Source organism: Apium graveolens, chromosome 4 (assembly GCF_009905375.1).
Source record: "Apium graveolens cultivar Ventura chromosome 4, ASM990537v1, whole genome shotgun sequence".
NCBI classification, from domain to species: Eukaryota; Viridiplantae; Streptophyta; class Magnoliopsida; order Apiales; family Apiaceae; genus Apium; species Apium graveolens.
In genome coordinates, this window is record NC_133650.1 from 285,862,656 (window position 1) to 285,875,788 (window position 13,133).

Sequence of the window (13,133 nt, forward strand, 5' to 3'; positions counted from 1 at the left end):
TATCTAGAACAATAATATAGTTGATGATATAACATACGAAATATAAACATATGGTTTAATTAAATTCTAGACAATAAAAAATTATCCATGCGCATATTTAACTAATGCATACACGGAGATATTTTAATACAGCCTATAAAAACCAACCAGAACTCATAATCATTAGTATCTGAACAATAATTGGATTTAAAGATCTTTAGAATTGTGACTGCTCTCATCGTTGTCTTAATGATTCATCAGACGAAACACCAAATTTTCATCGGACGAGCCACCAATATCTGGATCTTGTTTCCCCTTTCCTTTCTATACAAACAAATAAATGGACAAATTATTTTCTTGAAAATTACACACTGCCTACCCCCCCTTCCTACACATACGCTCATTAATAAAAGATCATATAAAAATAAAATAAAATAACACGTTTACCTTGTAATACATTTCCTTTCTCCAATTGAAAATATGAATCCATATGGACTTCAAATTAGTAGTTGTAAAAGGCTTCGTAAAGACAAACATTGCCCCTTTCTTTATAGCATCACTCATAACATCATAATTGTCATCAGCTGATATTACTGCAGGTATAAACACATATTTTTTTATTAATTAATCAAATTCAACTAAATAATTAATTTTATTAATTAATCAATTTCAACAATATTTGGGGAAATTAAAAATTAAGTAAATTCTATATAATATAGCATATTTATTGAATCAAAGGCCCTTAACATGCTTAAAGCCTTGTGTGTATCTTGTTCTTTATGGATCCACGTGTGTCTGTGTCATATCTAATATATAACAAAAACTTACAAATAACAGGTAACTTGAATTCTTGATGAATTTGTTCCATTAGTTGAACACCAGAGGTATCTTGCAGGTGTATTTCAGGCATAACGAGATCAAAGAGTTCGGTTCTCAACATGTTTAAAGCCTCATTCCCATCTTTTGCAAACATCACTGAAATTCATTGCGAGAAACTATTAGCAAAATTCAAATAATTTAAATAAAAAATATATCTATAACATCTTTCTCTATGTAGAGATATGTGCAATTGTTGGATTGCCGTATATATTTTATTCTAGAAATGATTTAACTAACAATTATAAAAATACTACCTTCATATTCCCATTTCTCTAGCTTGTCATTAAGTTGATTTTGACATGTCTCATCGTCACTCACCACCAAAATCTTATACATTTTTCTTTGATTTATGAACTTGTAACTAAAGTCGCTGCCTAACAACTTAGAAGTGCATCAAAAGTATACTCATATATGATATCAATGCCATGTTATTATATCTGTAGATAATAAATGTCTATCGATTGTTATCAAAATCTAATGGATTTTGATAAATGGTCTATCTTGTTTTATTCAATAACGTATACTTGTAGATAGTTTAAAATAGGTATATATATTATTTAATATATATTAACATACTATAGATTACTCATAATTATGGCACGGTTAAATGTTGAAAGGTTAATTATTAGGATTCAAATATTTAATTTAATGAAAAATTGCACTCATAGTGCAATTTCATTTATTGATCTGTTTTCAGGTTTGTTGTCCTTTATATTTCGATGGACTAGATAAGGTTCAATATATTAGTGGTAAATGGGCTTGATGATAGGCCTATCATGGTGAATAATGATGAGTTATGATTAAATGGGTTGAGAGAAAGCTTATATGGATTGGGATTTAGAAAATTGTTATTCTAAACAATATAACCAAGAAACTGTATAAAGTTGGCTGAATATAATTTTTTAAAACTTTTAATTTTTTTAATCTTTTTAAATTTATGATGAACTGAAAACAAGGTAAAACTGAAAAGCTTAAATAACAAAGTACTTAAGATTTTATGTGGGTTATTTTATCCACCAAAGATATATCTTGAAAAAATATTTTGTGATGTTTAAAAATGAAAATACACAGTTACATTTTCACTGATTTGCTTCTACACTATAGACCTAAACATTTTAATTAAATACACTTACAATTCTTGGTCTAAAAACATTGTTAAATTTGGTTATATATGCCAAGTGTTTACAATCTATACTAGGAATAAAATATTGTTGAGCAAGATTGAAGCTGTATATATAAATCAACAATAATGGTTTGGATAACTCAAAAAAGAACAAAGGACTTTGAAATAATCTATATTCCACTAGAATCAATACAGATTGTATATTGGGCATATACATGATGATTTTGGTAACTACATTGAAGAAAATGTCAACAGAGATCCGCATGAACTTCATTAACATGTTCAAGAAACGGAGCAATAAGGTTGAAGTCATTCGAAGCCGTTATCAGGATCAGTGCGAAGATCTCAAGGATTCTATGTGAAGTTGTTTGTATCTGGTAGAAGACTTGAAAATGATTTGAGAAGATATAGTATGAAGGTCTGAGAGCGGAACTAGTCACCTATGAACCAGACCATTGCACTAGGTGTTAGTGATTCGTGAAAGGAAACTAAGTACTATCATTAGAAAGATTTTTAAGTGAGGATTCGTATCTTGGAATACAGGTTTTATGATTTATACGAAAACTCAAGAGAGAAGACTTGAAGACGGGACAACTTTGGAATTGCAATATGTTAGGGCGAAAACACGCGCTAATATTCACGCAAGTATACGCGTTCACAAGTAATATAGAATACTTTCTAGTTCGTTCCCACAGAGACTCAGACTAAATTATTGTCTAATTAAACTCACTCACCAATGTATGATTACTTCTCAATGTTAAGACACTGACACTTAAAATTGTTGATTAAATATTAACTACAATTAACTACTTAATTAATCACTTACTACATTTCAATTTATCAATAATAAAATACTCATGAGATCACAACTTCATTATTACTTCCTTCTATAGCCATTGTTATTACCTTTAGCATGTGACAGTGATGATATTAATCGAATAACACGAAACTGATAAAAGCCAACTTTCATTGTACTAATACAATTCTACCAAGCATCCACAATTAAGATAGAAGTTGAATAGTCATCAATTATGTTGAGTTCCTATATGTCTACAGAAATTGACAACACAACGATTCAAGCACAAGTTATTCCTTTTGATTACATAGGGCAAATAAAACTGTTAGAGTTACCCACTAATCATGCACAACGTACATGAACCTATGCTAGCATGGCAAGTTCTAAATCTCAAGATCCACCGTCGCTTCACAAGAGATTAACACCCTATCTTATATGTTCGCGACGCACATAAGACGAATACGCACAACCAATACTAGATATCATACAATCATCACACACTAAAGTATTAAACAATTAACTAAAGAATTCCATAATAAATCCGTTGCAACCCCATGATCACGATTAGCCCATAATAGCACTTATCGTCATCATGGGTTCATATGAAATCATGATAAACAAACACAAGAAAATAACAACTAAACTAATTATATTAAAATAGAGTACGTCACAAGAGTAAATAAGTTCAAAGCAAGAAAACTAGCATCCAACGTTACAACGAAACAAGAATCACAAGAATATATGCTTCCTCTTCATTGCAGTGTGCTAAATCGGTCTTCTTCCTTATCTCCTTCGCTCCTTGCGTAAAAACACAATCTTCTTCTATCCACACTTGTGAAAACGTCTCAAATCTACTTATATAATAGTCCCATAAAACTCAGATTACATAGAAGTGGAAACCAAACAGAAGTAGAAGTCCTAAAATAAATTGTCTTTTTTCCCGACCCTGCGCGGCCGCTCAGCATAGCTGAGCGGGCGCTCAGCTTGCTGCGCGGCCGCTCAGCAATGCTGAGCGGGCGCTCAGACCTCTACTGGAAAAATTCTGATTTTGCTCCGTTTCTTCGCCGTAATCTGCCCGTTTCTTTCCTCTCGCAATGGTGAACACATGCCAAGGCTTATTCTTGATGATTCCTCCCCCGAAATGTAACTAAAACCCTGAAATGCATAAACACTAGAAAAATACATCAAATAAACAAAATACTTGATTTCAAGACACCAATTTAAGCCATTTTAAGACGTTTTAAGTGGTATAAAATGCCACTTATCACACCCCCAAACTTAAATCGATGCTTGTCCTCAAGCGTCACAGACTCAAAAACAAATAAAAACATGCATGAATGCAATCTATATGAAAATGCAGCGATCCCCCTTACTACAATTAACCAACCAAATTGCCACATCTCAACGAATGCAGTTAGACAACTAAAGATCAATAAACTCATGCAAACGGACATACGGCCAGAAACGTGGTGTGTGCAAATGCTTAACAGATATGCGTCGGAACTAGACCAATTACTATGACTAGACTATCCTCAAGGCAATCCTACGATTATACAAAGTAAAAATTCTAGGCACAAAGTGATATACAACACAACAAGAACTCTGGAGCTTATTACGGAATCGTGCTTTTTATTTACAACTCAAATGCTTATTTGACCGTGCAATGAGTGAGGTCCACAAAAGACTTATACAATGGTATCCATGTAACGAGCGTTAGGTTAGCGGATCCCAGACTCTAAAAGCCTTAGGTCACTAGGCACAAAGTCCCCTAAGAACTTAATAACTCGAATACCAAAGAGCACACTCTTGATCAATTACGCATAAACTAATTTATTATTATTATTATTATTATTATTATTATTATTTTAATAACTTCTGAGCAAGTGCGTTTCGCTCCATCTTGCTCAACCCTAGACTACTCGCACCATATGCGAGCCGGCTACTAGCCATTTGACACCTAGCCACAACTAGCAACAACTTCCATATTTTTTTCTCCAAAATTTTTTTCTTTTTCATGCCTTTATCACTAAGAACCTATAATCGAATTCTAAGCATAATAAGTAGATTGACCTTGAAAACAACCAAATCATAACAACAATCTAGCCCTTACGCATTCTCTAAGACTTAGTGGATTTACAATTGTTTCTAGCATGCATATCAACCTACACAACTTAATATCACTTTAATGCTATCACTACACTCACATCAATATCACAATTCAGTCGATAAATCATTGCAAAAGGGATCATGGTAAATGCATGAGCTACATGACATTCATAACAAAAAAAACTATATGGCATAAATTATGCAACTATATGAAATAAACTATCATGAATATGCAACTATATGACACACACACAATATTCCTTAACTACCACCCCCAAACTAAAAATCTTCACTGTCCTCAGTGAAAGTAGTAGAAAGGAACACATCGTATACCTACTCGGAGTCATCATCATCATCACCCTCAGTGGGTGGAGTATCAGGCGGCGGGTATGCAGAGTCCTCACCAAAAACTGGCCACTGGATATCAGCTCCAAGACCTCAAAAAGCAGTCCCTAACGCAAGGGTGAGCTCCTGAGCAAACCTGCTCTGCGTCTCATACATGGCATCCATCCGCCGTGAAAGCCTCCTATACTGGGCATCACCCATCCCAGCACCCTCCTGAGCTCTCGAAGAACGAGCCTCATCACGCCCTGGCCTAGCCATAGTAGCACCTCGTGCTGGACGCCCTCCTGGAAGATGATAACCCAACCCATGCTCCTCAGGCTCACATCCGGTCCACTCCTGCATCCCATTCAGAGTGCCAGAATCAATCGGAGCTGCTGGCAACTGCAACTGCTCATGAGCCGGCCAGTTCACTTCCACTGCTCGGCATATCTTCGTAACCGTAGATGCATAAGGGATGTTCATATGCTTCGCTCCCCTCAAAAACTTCAGAATTCCTTGGTAGATAAACTCACCAAGGTCCACATAGTATTCCTCATTCAGAATTCCCCACAACAACTGTGCTCTCTCAACTGTGACCTCGTGTGCATGCGAAGAAGGCAAAATATTAGCACAAATAAATGCATTCCATGCACGGGCATACCTGTTCATGGCGATCGCCGGAAAGTGACGATACTCATTAGTGCCGGTCCTGCAGGTCCAAACTGTGCCCGGTCAACAGAGAGTCGCACAAATCAAGTCCAAGTCAAAATCCTCAGCAGTCTTTTCATTCCAGTTCTCCTCCTCGGGCTTCCTCTCTCGCTGTCCAATCACACGGCGAATCGCTGCAGGATGATAATCAACCGTCAGCCCTCGGACCACAGAAAACCCATTCTTTTCAGCCTTCACGTTCGCGTAGAACTCGCGAATAACGCTCATCGGTACCACTTCGGATGACTCACAAAAAGCTATCCACCCCTTCTCTGCAATCATGGGCAGCAACTCACCATCCCTCCCCGATGGTAAAAACCCCCTCTCCTTCAGAATCGGCTTCCCCAACAGCCTAGTGTACTCCTCCTCTGCGGCACTGTCAGTTAACTGAGGCCTTGCAGCAGTACCCCTCGATGAATCAGCAGTAGGAACTGTGCTGCTGCTGTCAATAGTGCGTGCTCTCTTGGGTGCCATTGATTCGTGAATAAAAGTGTGTAAGAACTGATTTTTGATGTTTGTGAGAGGGTTTTAGGTGTAGGAAGTTTTGTGGGAGATATGTAGGATAAGTGTATGTATATATAGGGTGTGGATTAGATTAGGGTTTGGGAATTAAGGGGTAAAATGATGGGGTAGTGGGAACAAATCGTGGGTTTATGGGCTAAAACTGTTTTTGTGTTTTTTTTTTTCTGAACTGTAAAAAAAATTCTGGTACTCGACCCCTGAGCGGTCGCTCAGCAAAACTGAGCGGGCGCTCAGCTTGCTGCGCGGTCGCTCAGCAAAGCTGAGCGGGCGCTCAGCTTGTTACGCGGTCGCTCAGCAAAGCTGAGCGGGCGCTCAGGGGGTCACTGGAATTTTTTTTTCAGCCCCTGTTTTCTGATTTTTTTGTGTTTTTGGATAGGTTATTAACTTCTAAGGGTTCCTGTAACAACAATTCATGGGTTGCCTCCCACGCAGCGCTTCTTTTTCGTCATTAGCTTGACGTTTCGTACCCTTCTCAAGTAGTCAACAAAATGGCACTAACCACTTCTCGGTCCCCATAGTAGTGCTTCAACCGCTGACCGTTAACCTTGAATGCTTGGTCCGGATCATTCTCAAAAATTTCCACCGCTCCATGTGGAAACACAGTTTTGACAGTAAAAGGTCCAGACCACCTTGATTTCAACTTCCCAGGAAAAAGTCGGAGCCGAGAGTTGAATAAGAGAACTTGTTGCCCTGGCACAAATAACTTAGGATGTAGCTTCCTATCGTGCCACCTCTTCACCTTCTCCTTATACATTTTGTTATTCTCATACGATTGAAGTCGAAATTCATCAAGTTCATTAAGCTGAAGCATTCTTTTCTTACCAGCTACATCTAAATCCAGGTTCAACTTCTTCAATGCCCAGTAGGCCTTATGCTCAAGCTCCGCAGGTAGATGACATCCCTTACCGTACACCAACTGAAATGGTGACATCCCAAGTGGAGTTTTGTATGCTGTTCTGTAAGCCCAAACAGCTTCGTCGAGCTTTAAAGACCAATCCTTCCTTGACGGACAAACAACCTTCTCTAGAATGTGCTTTATCTCTCTGTTAGACACTTCCGCTTGACCATTTGTTTGCGGATGATAGGCAGTAGCTATTCGATGATTCACATTATAACGCTGCATCATAGAAGTGAACTTACGGTTGCAAAAATGCGATTCTTCATCACTTATGATTACCCGAGGTGTTCCAAACCTTGTGAAAATTTGCTTATGAAGAAAATTTAGCACTGCCTTTGCATCATTTGTCGGTAAAGCTTTAACTTCGACCCATTTTGAGACATAATCGACTGCCAGTAAGATGTACTGATTATTGCAAGATGAGATAAAAGGCCCCATGAAATCGATTCCCCACACATCAAAGACCTCGACTTCAAGCATCACATTTAATGGCATCTCATCCTTCCTTGACAAATTTCCCACCCTTTGGAAACAATCACACCTTAAAACAAACTGATGAGCATCCTTGAACAAAGTAGGCCAGAAAAAACCTGCTTGCAGAATACGAGCTGCCGTCTTCTCACCACCATAGTGTCCACCATAAACCGTAGAATGGCAGTCTCGTAATATCCCCTCCGTCTCACAGAACGGGATACATCTCCTGATGATCTGGTCAGCTCCCTGTCTAAACAAATATGGTTCATCCCACATATACCACTTCACCTCATGCAGAAACTTCTTCTTTTGAGCGGATGTCAAATTAGGAGGCATTATATTGCTGACGAGATAGTTTACAATATCTGCAAACCATGGTTCTTCCTCCTGAATTGCAAACAACTGCTCATCCAGAAAAGATTCATTGATTAACGTCCTATCCTGTGAAGTAGAATCGGGATTCTCCATTCTAGAGAGATGGTCAGCTACTTGATTCTCAGTACCTTTTCTATCTTTGATCTCTAACTCAAATTTCTGAAGTAAAAGCACCCAACGAATGAGTCTCGGCTTCGAATCCTTCTTGGAAACTAGATAGCGAATAGCTGCATGATCAGTGAATACTGTTACTTTCGTACCAAGTAGATATGATCGAAATTTCTTAAAACCAAAGACTATAGCCAAAAGCTCCTTCTCAGTAGTGGTGTAGTTCAATTGGGCACCATTTAAAGTCTTACTCGCATAGTAGACCACATGGAAGAGGTTTTTCTTGCGCTGTCCCAGAATTGCACCTACCGCATAATCACTCGCATCACACATCATCTCAAACGGTTCTGTCCAATCTGGTGCTGTAATAACTGGTGCAGTGATCAAACTCTTCTTGAGAGTCTCGAATGCTGCCAAACATTCATCATCAAAGTTGAAAAGCACATCTTTCTCAAGCAAATTGCACAACGGCTTAGATATCTTTGAAAAGTCCTTGATGAATCGCCGATAAAAACCCGCATGACCAAGAAAACTACGGATTCCTTTCACAGAATTAGGTGGGGGAAGATTTTCAATGACTCCCACCTTGGCCTTGTCCACCTCCAGACCCTTGCTAGAGACCTTATGCCCAAGGATAATGCCTTCACGCACCATAAAATGACATTTCTCCCAATTGAGCACCAAATTAGTTTCCACGCATCTTTTGAGTACGACGCGCAGATTATTCAAACATTCATCATATGAGTGTCCAAATACGGAGAAGTCGTCCATGAACACTTCGACGTTATTTCCAATCATGTCAGAGAATATAGCCATCATACATCTCTGAAAAGTGGCCGGGGCGCCACATAACCCAAACGAAACTCTGCGAAAAGCAAACGTGCCAAATGGACAAGTGAAGGTAGTCTTTTCCTGATCCTCTGGTGCAATACAAATCTGATTATACCCGGAATAACCATCCAGAAGACAAAAATACTCATGACCCGCCAATCTGTCAAGCATCTGATCAATAAATGGAAGAGGGAAGTGATCCTTCCTTGTGGCTTTGTTCAATTTTCTATAATCCATGCATACTTTCCATCCTGTAACTGTTCGAGTAGGGATGAGCTCATTATTTTCATTTGCGACCACAGTGATACCTCCTTTCTTAGGTACACATTGTACGGGGCTCACCCACGAGCTGTCAGAAATAGGATAAATGATGCCTGCATCCAGCCATTTCAGAATTTCTTTCTTCACCACTTCCTTCATGATGGGATTCAGTCTTCGCTGCTGTACCACAGTTGGCTTACTACCTTCCTCTAGCATAATTTTATGCATACAATATGAAGGACTTATCCCCTTGATGTCTGCTATGGTCCATCCTATAGCCGATTTGAATTCTCTCAAAATCCTTAAGAGCTTGTCTTCCTCACTTCCTGAAAGGTCAGATGAAATAATAACAGGTAACATAGATGAATCACCTAAAAAAGCATACCTCAAGTGTTCAGGTAATGGCTTGAGCTCCAAGGTAGGTGCTTCCTCTATTGATGGTTTGAGCTTCCCTTCAACATTCTTAAGGTCAGAAGTACCAAGAGATTCAAATGGTATGTCCAGCTTTCGCTTCCAGGGAGAAGCGTTCAGATATTGTAATTGCTCGTTGCCATCTTCATCATCGCTGTCAAAATCCCCCACTAAGGCCTTTTCCAATGCATCAGACATTAGCATGTGATCGAGTTCTGAAGTAACCGCAGAATCAATCACATCCAATTTTAAGCACTCCTCATCTTCTGTAGGGAATTTCATTGCCTTGAATACGTTGAAGGTCACATCCTGATCTTGGACCCGCATAGTAAGTTCACCTTTTTGCACATCTATCAAGGTACGGCCAGTAGCCAAGAAAGGCCTTCCCAAGATTATGGGAATCTTCTTATCTTCCTCAAAATTCAGAATAACAAAATCTGCTGGAAAGAAGAGCTTATCCACCTTGACGAGCACATCCTCAACTATGCCCCTTGGGTAAGTAATGGAACGGTCATCCAATTGTAGCGACATGTATGTGGGTTTTGGATCAGGCAGATCCAGCTTTTTAAAGATCGACAACGACATCAGATTAATGCTTGCTCCCAAATCACAAAGGCACTTGTCAAAAGTCAGATTGCCAATGGTGCAAGGAATGGTGAAGCTTCCTAAATCTTTCAGTTTTGGTGATAACTTTTGCTGCAGAATAGCGCTGCATTCTTCCGTGAGAGCAATGGTTTCAAGGTCATCCAGTTTCACCTTCCTTGAAAGAATAGTCTTCATAAACTTCGCATAACTAGGCATTTGTTCCAGAGCCTCAGCGAAAGGTATATTGATGTGAAGTTTCTTGAACACCTCTAGAAACTTCCCGAACTGTCTATCCAGCTTTTGTTGCTGCAATCTCTTAGGAAAAGGTGGTGGAGGATAGAGCTGTTTCTCCCCTGTATTAGCCTCAGGCAGAGTGTGTTCAACAGTAGTCTTCCTTGATTCCGCCGCTTTCTCCTTTTGCTTAGATTCTTCATCTCTAATTTCAGCTTCTCCTTCTTTTGCCTTTTCAGCATCAGCCACTTTTCCAGACCTTAAGGTAATAGCCTTGACTTGCTCTTTAGCTTCCTTCCTGCCTGGTACTTCCGTGTCACTGGGAAGAGTGCCAGGTTGACGATTGAGCACTGCATTGGCTAATTGACCGATTTGATTTTCCAAGGTCTTGATAGAAACCGCCTGACTCTTGCACAACAGCTTAAGTTCCTCAAAATCAACACTAGTAGGTGCAGCTGTACTTCCCTATTGAGGATATGATTGCCTTGTAGCATACTACTGTGGTTGCTGGAATCCAGGTGGGTTAAACTGTTTACTCACTCCTTGCTGATATGGTGGCTGAATAGCATTCTGATTATTCCCCCATCTGAAATTTGGATGATTTCTGTTGTTAGGATGATAGGTCGCTGGCACAGGCTGCTGTTGTCGCTGATAATTATTCACATACTGAACAGATTCGTTGACAAGAGAACACTGATCCGTAGCATGAGAACCTGCACAAAGCTCACAAACCATAGCTATTTGATTAACTCCATATGTAGCCAGAGAATCAACCTTCATTGATAGCGCTTGGAGCTGGGCTACAATAGCGGTGGCTGCATCAACTTCCAGAATACCCACTACCTTGCCTGACGTCATCCTCTGAGTTGGGTTTTGATGCTCATTTGCAGCCATCGTCTCTATAAGATTATACGCCTCAGTATAGCTTTTAGCCCATAAGGCGCCTCCAGCTGCTGCATCGAGCATGGGCCGAGATTGGGCCCCCAAACCATTATAGAAACCAGTGATCACCATCCAATCCGGCATTCCATGATGTGGACATTTTCTCAATATTTCCTTGTAGCGTTCCCAAGCCTCGCACATAGATTCTGTAGGTTGCTGCGCAAACTGAGTAAGAGCACTCCTCATAGCAGTAGTCTTTGCCATCGGATAAAACTTCACCAGAAACTTTTGCGCAAGATCTTGCCACGTAGTGATGGACCCAGCTGGTTCAGAATATAACCAGTCTTTAGCCTTGTCCCTCAGTGAGAATGGGAAAAGCCTCAACTTGATAGCCTCATCAGTCACGCCATTATACTTAAAAGTGCTGCAGATCTCGACAAAATTCCTTATGTGCATGTTGGGGTCTTCAGTTGCCGCTCCTCCAAAAGAAACAGAATTCTGCACCATCTGAATAGTGCCCGGCTTGATTTCAAAGGTGTTAGCTTGAATAGCCGGATGAAGGATGCTTGACTGAATGTCATCAATTTTAGGCCGAGAAAAATCCATAAGAGCAGGATCAGCTTGAATAATACGATCTCCCATGTTTACTGGTTCTTTCTGCTCAGTTCCTGAATCCGAATCCTCAAAATCTAACTTCTCCGGAATATCAAGAACTTCGTCTGTCTCCTCAGCTGTATCTAAAGTCCTCTTGCGAGCACGAGAACGAGTTTGCATAAACGCTTGCTAAAGTACCTGAAACACAACCGAAAAAAATAAGTAACTACTACGTCCTAATCACTGAGTCCTAATGACCAATGATGGTAAGTACATAAACTAAACAAATACGCCAAGTCCCCGGCAGCGGCGCCAAAAACTTGTTAGGGCAAAAACACGCGCTAATATTCACGCAAGTATACGCGTTCGCAAGTAATATAGAATACTTTCTAGTTCGTTCCCACAGAGACTCAGACTAAATTATTGTCTAATTAAACTCACTCACCAATGTATGATTACTTCTCAATGTTAAGACACTGACACTTAAAATTGTTGATTAAATATTAACTACAATTAACTACTTAATTAATCACTTACTACACTTCAATTTATCAATAATAAAATACTCATGAGATCACAACTTCATTATTACTTCCTTCTATAGCCATTGTTATTACCTTTAGCATGTGACAGTGATGATATTAATCGAATAACATGAAACTGATAAAAGCCAACTTTCATTGTACTAATACCATTCTACCAAGCATCCACAATTAAGATAGAAGTTGAATAGTCATCAATTATGTTGAGTTCCTATATGTCTACAGAAATTGACAACACAACAATTTAAGCACAAGTTATTCCTTTTGATTACATAGGGCAAATAAAACTGTTAGAGTTACCCACTAATCATGCACAACGTACATGAACCTATGCTAGCATGGCAAGTTCTAAATCTCAAGATCCACCGTCGCTTCACAAGAGATTAACACCCTATCTTATATGTTCGCGACGCACATAAGACGAATACGCACAACCAATACTAGATATCATACAATCATCACACACTAAAGTATTAAACAATTAACTAAAGAATTCCATAATAA

The 13,133-nt window shown here is 39.1% G+C and overlaps 1 protein-coding gene and 1 non-coding gene across 2 annotated transcripts; one reads left to right on the plus strand and one right to left on the minus strand.

Annotated features, from left to right (window-relative positions):
* Positions 1 to 225: 225 nt before the first annotated feature.
* LOC141719780 (two-component response regulator ORR21-like) lies at positions 226 to 1,194 on the minus strand. The gene is made up of 4 exons (XM_074522151.1): positions 1,113 to 1,194; positions 808 to 954; positions 427 to 572; positions 226 to 303 (listed from the first exon to the last, which is right to left on the minus strand). The coding sequence occupies exons 1-4, from the start codon at positions 1,192 to 1,194 to the stop codon at positions 226 to 228; spliced, it is 453 nt and encodes a 150-aa protein (XP_074378252.1).
* A 10,441-nt stretch (positions 1,195 to 11,635) lies between these two features.
* On the plus strand, positions 11,636 to 11,742 carry LOC141722231 (small nucleolar RNA R71). The gene has a single exon (XR_012575252.1). It is a non-coding gene; the product is annotated as a small nucleolar RNA R71 (small nucleolar RNA).
* Positions 11,743 to 13,133: the final 1,391 nt, after the last annotated feature.